The sequence below is a fragment of the Larimichthys crocea genome, chromosome I, assembly GCF_000972845.2.
Source record: "Larimichthys crocea isolate SSNF chromosome I, L_crocea_2.0, whole genome shotgun sequence".
Taxonomy (NCBI): Eukaryota; Metazoa; Chordata; class Actinopteri; family Sciaenidae; genus Larimichthys; species Larimichthys crocea.
Genome location: NC_040011.1, coordinates 11,632,546 through 11,645,995, shown reverse-complemented (window position 1 = coordinate 11,645,995; position 13,450 = coordinate 11,632,546). Strand labels below are relative to the sequence as shown.

General features: G+C 42.5%; 1 protein-coding gene across 1 annotated transcript in view; it reads left to right on the top strand.

Annotated features, from left to right (window-relative positions):
• Positions 1-6,081, top strand: part of fat2 (FAT atypical cadherin 2) — a 101,785-nt gene extending 95,704 nt beyond the window's left edge. The window contains exon 29 of the mRNA XM_019260966.2: positions 2,249-6,081. Coding sequence (XP_019116511.2) covers positions 2,249-2,745 — 497 coding nt within the window. The 3' untranslated portion in view covers positions 2,746-6,081. The remainder of the gene's footprint in view (positions 1-2,248) is intronic.
• The last annotated feature ends 7,369 nt before the right edge of the window (positions 6,082-13,450 follow it).

Here is a 13,450-nt window from a genome sequence, read left to right as displayed (position 1 = left end):
ATAGATGGCACTCCGCGGCATAAAAAATCCACTTCAAAATAAAAGCACAGGATTTTGTTCTTAACATTTTTTTTCCCAGGCAAAGGCCCACGACCCACTGAGAACGGGTCCGCGACCCACTTTTGGGTCGCGACCCACCAGTTGAGAATCACTGATCTACACAGTGTGAGGAAACATGCTTGTTACCTCTGTTATATATTATATATTTGCTGTTGCTTGTAATATAAGTTAGAATTTAAATGATCGCAGAGTCACGGACTGCAGTGCAGAAACAATCCTTTAAAATCCTTTTAATGTTTCAGTGGCAGAAAAGATTTAAAGATGCTGTCGGTTCTTCGTCTCTTCAGCTTGGAAACATCTTCATCACTGTGTAAATACTAAATCCTCTCATCTGTTCTTTATGCCTCTCTTTCTTCTCTCTTTCACTCCATCTATAACTCTTGAATTCTTCCCCTGCTTCTTTCGCTCCCACATTGTCACCTGTCGTTCCTCACCTCTTCCTTTTGATTTTTCTTTTGCTCCACCATTCATCTCTCAGCCTCGTCTTCCCTCTAAGTCTCTCTCTCTCTCTTTTCTAACTCCCTCTGCCACTTTGTCTCATTTTCTCAGCTGGGGGTCTGTTTAGTATTCTCAGTGACTCAATTAACAGCAGGAGGCGTTTTTAATGTTGTCTTGTTTGAACAAACGGTATAATATGTCTGCCTTGTTGCCTCGCCTGGTTTGAGACTTTGGGGGGTTGAAGTGCAGGAATTTGAGGAGGTAATCCTCGAGGATCCTCGTTTTGTTTTCAGATTTCGCCGCTCGTCACCGCGGGGCGTTTCCTGTTTGTCAGAACAGCGTGAGCCGTGAACAGAGAACTGACAACAATGGATTTTTAAGCATTTAAAGCTGCTACACGACAACTTTCACTGTGTTAGCTGTAGTGTTTCCATCACCCCGTTCTCTGATTGAGGATTCGAGCTGAGAATAAGTTTGTAGAAATAGATATAAACATAATTACTTTGCTTGTGCAATGTGAAAAATGGTAAAACATTCCTTCTAATAGCTCAAACGGTCTCAAAATGTATTTCTTGTTTTGTCAAACCAAAAGTACAGGCTGAGATTTAATTCACAGCGATATAAAATAAAAGGCAATTAACTCATTCATCAAGTTAAAATAAGTTGTATTAATATTTATTATTCTATCAGTGCGAGTCAACGAGTTCAAGTGCCAACAGTACGTTTTCTGCTTTTCTTGACTGACGACACGGCGCTTCAAAGCATTTACACGAATACAAAGACCAGCCGTGCGCACAGATAACACCATGAAAGGGAAAATAACTGAATCACGGCAAGGTCGTCGACAAGCTGTGTCCTCCATCAAACTCAGAAAAACAACTCTTCACCTGCCACCGCTCTTAAACCTGCTGAAGAGGATTTAAGGAGTCTACCAGGTGTAGCTTCTTATTCAGGATTAGTGCATCGAACAGGACATAATTTACCATTAAGTGTTTCAAGGTTGGGTAAAATATATAAGTGATTAAATATTAAGAGCACACAGAGCGATGTACGAAAAGCTTGAGGCTTAACATCAAGGTTACCCTTGAATCGTCAATGTTAGTTGATGATAATTCTTTTGATCCGAGAAGAGATTATTCTGCTTTTGCTGTCATTAAGAGTCTGGATCTGTCATTTCTCTAAAATATTAAATGAACGTGGTGTCTGTAGACATCTACCCTCCTCCTGTTCCACTAATCAAACCCACAGTGAAGGATTTAATATGCAAATAGTCAAATCTTCTTTAAACCCCAAATCCATCCTGAACTCCCCACACAGCAGAAACCGTCACAGTGTTTCTTAGTGTTAATCTTTACGTGTCAAAGAGTGTTGATTATTATTGTTGTTAAAACTATTTTCACGTGCAAGTGTGAATTTTGAATATGATCATTTTGTCATATTTGGTTTCGATACAACTGATTGAGTTTCTACAGTGGCTTTTAGAGTTCAGAGCTCCTTAGAAAGGTTGAGTCTAGTAGTGTTGGGAAGCTCGAGTCTTTTAACCGACTCGGATCTCTGCATGAAAATGAACGAATCACTCATTGAGACTACTCATCACTCCCGATTAGTTCATATTGAACGAATCGTTCACGGCCGACACACCACTAGAGCCTGGCCATGATTTTTCTTCAGTTCTCCTCTATAAACCTTTTGATTATTTCAAAGTTTGGATAAAAATATTAAGAGTTTCAATGTTTTCCTCTCTCCTCAGTCTATCCGGCAGACCCGGACTACTATGGCCGTCCAGCAGTCCAGGAGTTCCCCCAGTTTGACATCGTAGAGGACACGTACTCCACCTCCACCATGGACTCGCGGAGAAACTCTCGATTCGGCGGCTTCCCATTCCCACTGGATCGCTGCGACCGCCGCGCTCCCCTCCCGCCCTGCTACAGCAACCAGAACCTGGACGACTTCCTGGGTCCCGACGGGCTTCCTCTTCCCAGCTCCCAGTGCCCCAACGAGTACACGGCCATCAGCTACTACCCCACCCAGCACACCCGCAGCCTCGACAACGTCTCGGGTGGCTACAAAAGACTCAGCATGCGTCTGAGCGTGGCTATGCCGTCGTACGCAGAGCAGGCCAGCCCGCCGCCGGCGCCGAACCCCGCCCAGCCTCAGACGAGGCCAGCGGGGCAGAACCCGCGCAGCTTTGACGGGTCGAGTATGGTGGAGAGCGATTATGGAAGCTGTGAGGAGGTGATGTTTTAAGACCAAGCTCTGGTTCAAACCTTACATACTTTTGTGTCAATTAGCGTCCTCTCCAGTGATTATTCACTTTTAGTTTCATCTGGGAACCTAAAACAGTAGAAGTACATGTCTCTGTGTTCTACTACCCCTCTCTAAGGCAGCTTTGTGTAGAAGTACACTTCTCAGATGGGACTCTTTGAACACCAGCTCAGCGGTTTCTCGCTGTGAGATCTGAGTCCTTTTTTTTTTCTTCATTTCTCTGATGGAGATGAAAGCAGCATGTGAAACAATAGTTCAGATGTCTTTCATTTGTTGGACTTTTTAAAGCAGTGTAGTCTCGCTGTGCCAGACTAGACGGGGGTAATTCAGGACCGCGGAAGGAGTTCAGCTGAAGTTCATCATCTATTTGTCAAAGAAAAAAAAAAAAAACACAGACGCCACTCCTTAACTTGTCCGGGTTATGAAACCATGGACGGTTATTACTGACTCGACTGTTTCAAAGTAGAGTCTGACTTCAAAACATGCCTGTACTGCAAACACTTCTTCTTCTCACACACTTGTCTGTTAAGCCGAGCACTCTAAAAAAAGAAAAGCATCAGCTCCAGCTCTGCCAGGCGTCGATAACGGTGTGTTTACTACGCAGCGTCTGATGTGACTGAACGTGCGACAGCAGACACTGTTGCCATGACGGTGGCCAGCATGACATTCAGACAACAGCGCTCATTCAGAAATGCCTTTTCTGATGAAATCCCGATAAGGAGCTTTGATGAGGACTGTTGCATTGTGTGAAAGGTAAATGGGGTTTATCGTATCCACATTCTGCTTCGTGTTTTATGCTCGTGCTCATGAAAGAAAATCAGAAAAACACACAGGTGTGTGTGTGTGTGTGTGTGTGTGTGTGTCTAACACTGGCCCACTATTTCAAATCGATCATTTCACGCAGGACAAACATTTCAATCTGCTCAGTGTTGCTGTTGTTTATTATCGCTGTCTGTTACAATGAAGGGGGCTGGATCCTCGTCTAAAAAAAAGGGGGGGTGCGGTGATCGTGATGTATGTAGATGTATTTGAACTTTCCGTGTTGCTCGTATCACGTGCCGTGATACCGTACACTCTGTAGATTTTGCTCCTCGTGGACTTTAATTAGTGTGAACTACAGTATTTTCTTTTGGAGGAGTCATTAGTGTTTGTGATAAAGTTCAGCTCTGCGGCGCTGCTGCCCTCCGTGATAAAGGGAAAGCTTAATGTGGGGTGGTTTCTGCAGCGGGAGCCAGAAGTGTCTATGCAGCCATTTTAAATGGTGTAAATATGCAAGCGTCAGATAAAAGAAACGCTTGTTTTGGTCAAGAACTTCCAGAATGCAGCATATCAAGAAGTGAATGTGTTACACTGAAGAGCAGAGTTCGGCCTGAACAACATTTTCTAACATCACAGTTAAGAGCGTCGATATTCACGATCAAACAAACGTTTTATAAAGAACGCGAAGCAGTGATTAAAAAGGTGTTCCTTAAATTCATGTCCGTGCATAAACTTTTAATTTCTGGTCTTATTTTTCAGTGAACTTGCTCCTAAATTCTTTATTATAAGAAGAAAAAGTATTAACGTGATGTGAATGGAGAAAAACAAGTAAAGAGTTGTTATTGAGTGTTTTCTAACCGTCTAAACTCACTGAGCCATGTAACCTACTGTGGAAGTCACGCAATGTCCCTTTTAGTAAACTGAACAAACATACAGTACGACGGTCTGTGTACTTTGTTCAGGTACTCTGCATACTGTGCATGCTCGCACAACAACCATCGTTACCATGTGATTATCCAAACAGCAGCGCGCTGTGATCAGGTGGATTCCAGCGCAGATAGACTAAAATCAGATTCTCCAGCTGTTTGGACAGTTTGTTTGTGTACACAGTGTTTACCGCTGCCTCCATGTGAGCGTGCTGGGGATGCAGATGATGTTTGTAATATCAAGGATCGCATCTACAGCTCAAGGAGGCAGATAAACATGAGGGCACAGCTTGTGATAGAACGAGGCGTTTGTCGAAACGCGTGGCTGTTAACGGACATCAGCGTGATTCAGACAGGCCTGGGTGGGTTTAAAAAGAAGAAAAAACATTTGTTGTTAATGTCCCAACTGCCAAGTTACTCCAATCTGGCACCATAGCAGTCAAAGCACGCGCTCAGTACATGTTTCAGTCATGTATTATTGCTGAGATGCTGCTGAGATTTGGCACAATTTCTGGAAAAAGAAAGACCAGGGTTTGGAGACTCGCGTGGCTTCCACTGTACGTACAGTCTCGTGGAGTTTGTCTTTTCAGCCGATGATCGCTCCTCATATCCTCGTCTGAAATGGGGAAATCTGTCTTGCAGCAAAGCACATTTTAAAATCACAACAGGGCCATGTCAGAGGAAGACTTGATGGATATTTACTGCCTCAGCAGCAGCTGGATAAGAGGATTAATATCAGTTTTATCGCTTCAAGCTCAATGAAGGACTGTAGCTTTGTGATGGGTTTACTGATTTGTTGCTTTTTAGCTTTCTCTCTCAAACATAAAACATGAGATATGTGTATTTGTGCTCAGCTGAACGCATCACAGAGCTATAAACCGACATCGCTCCTCTCATTAGGTCTCGCTAACTGATTTACAGTCTTACTTTAATGATAATGTCTTAAAGTTACGCAAGAAGAAACAACTTTAAAATCTGAATAACGGGACAGAAAAAAACTTGTCAATCATTCTCACGGTATCCAGAAACTGACACCAAATTATTGTCGAGAAAGATTTGCATGCACGTCTTTGAAAAGTGCTTTGACGTTAATATCCTGGATGAATAATCTGGGCCTTAATGAATCAAAGTTCTGCAGTTTTCTGTCATAAACTTGAGTGTCACTGGAGCAAGAGTTAATGTTTCAGGTAAAAAATGTATTTGACTAATCATAACTGGACTAACTTCACTCCTGCTGTTCTCAGACTTCTTGGACGCTCGATGTCATCTCCACTTCAGATTTGTATCTGCCATTGTTGTTGTAAATTGTGGGTTAATGCACAATGTCTGTCCTATCACTGGTGGTTTAACTGTGACTGCTGTTTAGATAAAGTTTTTTTTTCAGTCTTTGTACAAAGATCTTATAATCTAGAGATATTGTGTTGTACATACTGTGTGTAGCTGTCGTAGGTTGTTCCCTTGAATGTACGGTACATTTGTTTTCATTCATAAAGTTTATTTTTGTATCAATGTGGGCCTCCCCATGTTTTGCTCTGTTGTTTCTCTGTGAGAGATTTTTATTAAGATGCCGTCTTTGCATTTTGTTTTTCCAATATTGTAAAGAGAATATGAATAAAGATATTATCTTCTATGAGCACTGATTGAAGAGATCAGACCTCTTGCTGCTTTGTGTTTTAATATATTAAAAAAAAGAAAACATCTGTGGGCTTATCACAGTCTGGAAAGAAGTTTTTAAAAAGACTTTTCCAGACAGGATTAGTGTTATCGGAGGAAATCACGGGTTGCTGGAATTTGCCCACATGCACATCGCTGACGTGAGTCATCCAGACTTTTTTGGGGTAGTCTCAAAATGACCGCCTACTGTTCAGCACTCTCAGCTTCAGCGGGCTCCATGCTGGAAGCTTGTAAAAAAAGATTTATATGTAAGAATGGGTGGGCTTGCTGGAGTTTCAGGATCTCGTGATGGAACTGGAGCCATGCTAGAAAATTCCCAGTTGCACCACAATTTCAAAAACACCCACGAGGAAAAAAAAAGACTGAAGGATGGGACAGACGGGTGCACAACTCATGCTCATGTGGAGCATCTCAGCCCATCCTGCCTACACAACAACTTTAATAAAAGTGATTGACACCGAATAAGTTGAAAGTTTTGCCTAAACGTTGATAGCAGGGGCGCCATTTGACTCTACGACAGGAAACAATATCAGAACTCATGGAGCGACTCTTGTTCAATCAAACTACTTGGTCGGAACCAACCGCTAATTATTTTTCTTCACAGATGGCTGAGGGTGGAAGAGTGTGGGACTACTTCACCAGAGACCCATCTGATACAGTCATCTGTAATATCTACGCAGGATCTGTCAGGGAAACAGAAAAAATACCACCAACTTATCTTAAAGATAAGATGCGATAAGAAGACAGCCCACACTACAACAAGGCTCTGATAAGACCACAAAGTGGACCCCAACACACCCGACATCAAAGCAGCTGGACGTTGATCATGGAAATGATATCCAGCCAAACCCGAGCTCAGGTTCCCTCTGAAGAGTATTTCCAAACTTTTTCTGCATTGTCCTGGATTGACTGCCCTTTGTGTCTTAAAGTAATGATGGATGGACGTTTCTCTTTACTTAGCTGAGCCATGATATGAACTTCTAACACAACTAATGGTCCTAAATACATTAAGAAGGCAAAAAAAGTCCACTAACAGTTTATCAAAAAGCTTCCTCATGAGGGTGACTGAGAGAAAAAAAAAAATCTAAAATATATTTTACTTTGTTTACACTTCATTGGTCAAGCTCTAGTATAAAAAAAAAAAACAGAGGCACCCTTCAAAAGCAATAAAAAAGGCAGTCACATGAATCCAGCACCAACACAAGGCAGTTTAAGAACTTCCCAGAGGGTAATTTAGTGCGGTACAAAGCTCTGAAGCCAGACTGGAGTTCATCAGAAATGTTGATGGCGTAATTTAAATGGGGTAGAACTATTTTATCAAGGACTTTGAAGCTGAAATGGGTTTGAAGTTAAAAGCTTCAGGTTACAGGCTGATCCAATTGCCTGAAAGTACTTTTGAAGTACGCCCATTGATGACGATCAAAGTCTTTATAGAGTCTTAACAAAGAGAAGTAAAATATGCGGCGGCATGATGCAACATTTGCACGCAGTAAGTGTGTCTTCTCCCCGAGTAAAAAGTGAAATGACTTACAGGATCAATTAAGCGGCGTTTCAAACTGATATCTCCTTTTTTTAATTTTCTTTGCCGAGTAATTCATTAATACGCTGAATGATTACAGTGAAAAACAGCCAGGGAATGCAGGAAATTAATACATGCAATTAAACTTATTCTGCCACCGCGAGTGCAGCTCAGGCCAAATCCTAGAGGAGCCAAGGCCTGCGTCTGGCAGTCTGAGATTTTGTGAACGCTTAAGTGTGACGGGATGAAAGAATGTGTGAAACAGAGAAACAGAAAGTGAGAGATGGAGGCGTGGAGATAGAGGTGAGACAGTTATTTCTCTGCGTGCTTCAGATTCTCATTACGACAGAAGCGGCTCTTATCTGACCCAGTCAGCAACTTTCTGCCAGATCCAGATAAGCCGTGTGTGTGTTTGGAGGTAGCTATAGCACACTGCATATCAGAGACTACACACACTTTCCACTGCTCTAATTTCTGTTGCCTAGAGACCTGAAATATGTCATCAGACGGCGAAGATATATTTTTGTTTATTTGGGTGATCCTACTTTCCCCCAAACTACTTCTTCTTCATCGACTCGCTCAAACTTCAGCTTCGAGAGGTGTTTCTCATCTTTCCTTTGAACAATCCGACACTCCCTGCTCTCAAACTCTTTTGTAGCTGCTGCGAGATCTCTGGATGTGACATGTTATCACCCACATTCTTTTTTAAGAGAAGAAACTTTCAAACCACAGAAGTATCACAGGTACAGAGTACATCAGAGGCAGATGTTGAACCGTTTTCACTTGGATGTGTACCACGTGTTTCACGCACATTTGATAGGATCGATGCAGTCACAGTCACAACAGTGGTTCCCGAGATACAAACACTAAGGAAGCTCCAGCAGAGAAAACAAGATCAAAATAATAAAGGTGCGTATCTGAAGTAATCGAAGACAGAGTGGTACCTACAATCCACTGCAATCTATAGCACAATGCTACAACAACAAGAAGTTCATCATCGGTTTGTTGGGTCTGTTACGATGCACGTGCTGTTGCAACGTCACTTTCCAGTCTTCTAAGGTGTGTAGCTCGTGTGATTGCAACGTCTCCTTTCTGACTCTGAACTGACTCTGAACTGAACTGAAGACGCTAACGTTACAGTGAAGAAGAAGTCAGAAGACAATGCTAAACCTTCACCTGTCTCTCTTTAGAAACAACTCAACATGAGTGACTATGTTCTGAGTGTACACCAATGCAAGCATCACTTCTGTTACCGGAATGTGCTGGAAACCAACACGAGGCCTTCAATGATGTAAAAGATGATTCAGAAAAATGATTCACATCCTCGGCTTTGGCGACGCTCTTCCCTCAAGTACCCACTTCACCAAACTTCCGCAGAGGAAGTACAAGAATCCCAGCAACTGAAGAACGCGTACAGACCGAGAGAAGCCAATCTGCCGTACCACGATGGCACTGGAAGATGCAAACTGAGTAAAGGTGGCTTGTAACTGCGTCACACAGATCAAACAGTAATGTTTAAAAGGGAAGCTGAAGATCTCAACGGCTGATTTAACCTCTGGTGGCGACGTCTGGAAAACAGATACCAGATATGATGAGAAAGACACAATTTCAGTGACTGGTCAATACTACCTGAACTACAAAGAGAAACAGAACGCTTCCTGCGCCAGAATCTTGGCATCCTTGCCTACAGATTCTGCATTCATATGCAGATGTGTTCATAGAGATTACCTCAGCATCATCTGAGCACCTTTTTCCTGCAGCATGCAACAACGCAGCTTCCAAGAAGCAAAGCCAGCCTCATCCTGGCGCCTGTGTGGATATGGAAATATCTTTGCATTGCAATGCAAAGTTCCTTTATAGTCCAGATCTGCCTCGTGTTATTGAAGAGTCATGTATGAAGCCTGTTAAACACTTTGTCTGTGTTGTGTCGATCAGCTTCTATTAAACCGTTCTGATCCTTGAAAGTTGGATTTCTGGAAGCAACAAGCACTCAGAGAGTGTGAAAGCAGAGTTTGGTTGTATTAATGAAGCACACAAGATTAGAGATTCAAGAACAAAACATTTGCATAAAGAGATAAGAAAGGACTAACGAGAACAATGAGGGAGACAAAGAGGCAGTCATTAGGTGTGTGGGCTGGTAACAAGACAGATGGGGCGAGTTTGGGAGAGCACAAGGTCAGATGAAAGTGTTCAAGCTCAGAATCTAATTAATGTCTCGGGATCAGATAAATATTTCACCTTTCTGCATATTTACCAAAAACTTCATTAATATGCACCGTCCATCTGTTTGTTTAGTAACAGCTGTGGATAGATTCTAATAATTGTGATTATAATATTGTTTTTTCCTGACGTAGATAAACATGATTCATCCCTCGCTCACACTCTTTTTTTTCCCTTCTCATACCCACACACACACACACACACACACACACACACACACACACACACACACACACACACACTGTCTTTAGGCCCCAGCTGTGAAGCTGCCTGCCCTCTCCAACCAGCTGTCAATCACTCTCCCCCGTCCCCGTCATTCATGCGGACATAAAAACAGCGGAAACACACGAAAGCGCCGGTGTCCGACAGCAAGGGTGTTAGTACGTCAGGTGATGAGACCACAGAGGGAGCAGAGCCAACACCATGCTTGAGTCTGTTGTATTAGTGCTGTGACAGGCATGTAGTCTGCAGTGTGAGGCTTATTTATGACTCAGCCTCAGGCATTGTTGAAGTGCCATGGAGCCATGACATGCTGCATTGTGTTAGTTAAAGCGTGGGATGGTAGCAACAGGTAGTCTTCAATCTTTTTTCCCATTCAGCTCAGTGAGGTTGCTGGGTGGACGCATTAAACTCAGTACTGATCAATGCTACAAACAAAATATTAAAGTTATTCATCTGGTCTATGTGCACTTGTTTTATTTCACTTCAGAGTCTCTATTGTCTCTCTGGTGTCTCTTTTCTGGGTCTCAGTACGGGTTACAAACAGGTTGTTAGTGAACGCCGCACTACAACGCTGACAGGTGATTTGTAGCTGAGAAATATTTAGTTAAAACAGATCAGACAAACTTTGGCCCTGTGTGATCAGTCATCGTTTAATTTATTGAAATCTCCACGGCGTTTGCCCCGACGTTCTTCGAACAAAGACACATTTTCTTTTCAAATTACTGCTAATTCAAAGTGATCTAATTTATTTCTGATGTTTTTTTTATGGTTAAATGAAAAACGGGTCATGTAGATTTAAAAAAAGTAACTAAAAGTGTTAAAGTGTTAAATCTGAGGTGTGGTGGTGAAAACGAGAACGCTTAACGGGGCGAGATGCGACCAGAGACTCGCTGCATTGAACATCACTGATAATACACCGAGCTATGTAACACATACGCATAAAAATCAGCTTATAAAGAGATTCATAGAGTTAGCGTTACATTTGCTCTTCATCCCTCTGAATAAATCTGGGAACATTCAGAGGTGTTATTTTTCTTAATCCACCAAAAATGGATTAAACCCTGAGTTAAGTCCTGACAGGTTGAAATGAGGATTAGAAAAATGAATAATGAAAATACATTTGTCATGAAATACAGAGGCGCCTCCATCTGCTTTGCTGCAACATTAATCAACACAAATATTCAAATTTTAGTTTGATATATCGTTTCTAGTGACGGGGCGACATCAACAGTCGTGATTAAATGGACTGAAATGAATTCAAGTTCATATTCAGAATATAAAGCACAAAAAAATGCTACAAACTGTAAATACTAAGTGAGACATCTGCGAGTCACCTGCTCTCTGGATAAGCAAGTCAAGTGAACACCAGACACCTCCATTTGCAGAACAGGAGGAGCTGCTCTTAATAGGTTAATACCCAGTACTAGGTTAATAAAACACAGTCAGCACCACCTCTAATGCTCTGCTTGTCTTACATGTTTAGGTCCTAAACCTTCATCAGATCTCGGTCCACCAAGTGAGCCTCAACCTGAGATTGTTTTGTTGAGTATGAACAGCGATATTTCACGACCTGAGAAAAAGAATCAACGATCTTTGATCAACAAAGACACTTCATCACCGTCACGTTTCTGTACCCGACACCCTAAAACACAAAGTCAGATTTAGTGACATTCAGTGGTGAAGTTGCACACTGACGGTGAAACAAGGGAACGGCGTGTCACCTGCAAAATACCAGTTCAGCAGCTACAAACCAGCAGCTCAAACAATCCCTGATCTGAGCTCTCAAAGATATTTCAGTAACGACATTCATATTCTCAGTAAAGAGGGAGGAGGGATTAACATCTGCCAGATAAAAATGTTGACTAGCATCGCCTCCGTCTCCTCAGTCTCAGCATGTTTACCACAATCAGCACAACAAACAACAGATAACATGTTCCCATCATCATGGAGATGACATGTTGTACACATGACGCCGTTCTTTCATACGGCTTAGTGTCATATTTTATTTGCTCAGCATTCAGATGGACACAGTAGATGCTGCTGGAGTCACTGGAAACATCTCTGGGAACGCTGGACTGGTGCCACCGACCTCATTGTGTAGGAAAGTGATAGAGGACGGCTGGCGGCTGATTTCCCTGAAGACAGAAGCAAACACCTGCTACCTCATGATACCCTCATGAAATGTGAGATTTAAGATTAATAGCTTGAAGATTCGATGCAACTTGCTGAATGGAAATGAATATGTTTTCCTCTAAGGTCAAGAAAGAATCTGCACAGATGAATTCAAAATGTAGAAAAACAACACGGCCGTGTTTAAATGGCAAAGCATGAAGAAGTATGGCAGAGGATGTCCGGGCGTTCAATCTGCACATGCAAAGTGGGGACATCATGTCTCACATGAGTCATTTCCTTTGTGTTGTGACTGTCCGTCACTGCGCTCGCCATGGTTGGATTCATCTGCTAGAAGATCAACGTTCCTCCCACTGCATGTGCATGATGTGTGTAGCTTCAGGTACACAGCAGACTACATACGTCTTCATTATGTTCTGCACTCTTGATACTGCCACAGTTTTTCTCTGAGTCAAACAGTTGGTGAGGAAAAACGTTGAGGAGAAATCATCACGAAACACGTCTTAAAACTAGATTACCGTAAAAGTAATTACCTTTTTAATTGATCGTGCTTTAAAAGGTGAATTTTCCCAAGTAAATCACCACAGTCCAAGTCCCACAGTGAATTTTTTGGGCTTTTAAAGCCGCTCCAGGGACACAGGGTAGTTGCTCACTTAATTGACCGTTGGCTGAACGCCTCCACAGAGCAGTCACATCTTAACAGCTGTATCTAGACCTGTCAACCGTTAGAGTTTTCTTAACATGTTCCCAGGGTTAGGATCAGAAAACAGAGCAGCAGTCTAACATCGCGTGTTGCACGTCGGTAACATGATGCAGATATTTGACCGACGATGCAGGAGTATTCTTCACCGACGACTCCAATAATCCATTTTTTGGGGTAGCTCTTTGTTACACTGCGTCTGGCGTGAAGGTGTACAGTAAATATTTAGAAAGGAGTACCACACACTCTCTCTCACAAACACACAAACACACACACACACACACACACACAGGCATAAACACACACTCCTGTCAGGCCTTGTTACTGAAAATACCGTCTGAGCTTCCCCGAACAGCATCACGGATCAGACAAGCATCAAGCATCAAGATGTGTTTGTGAGTCTGCATTTGTGGTCCTGCTGGTGTGTGTGTGTGTGTGTGAGAGAGAGAAAGTGTGTCAAGTGTGTGAGTGTGTGTGTGTGTGAGAGAGAGAAAGTGTGTCAAGTGTGTTTGTGTTTGTGTGTGTGAGAGAGAAAGT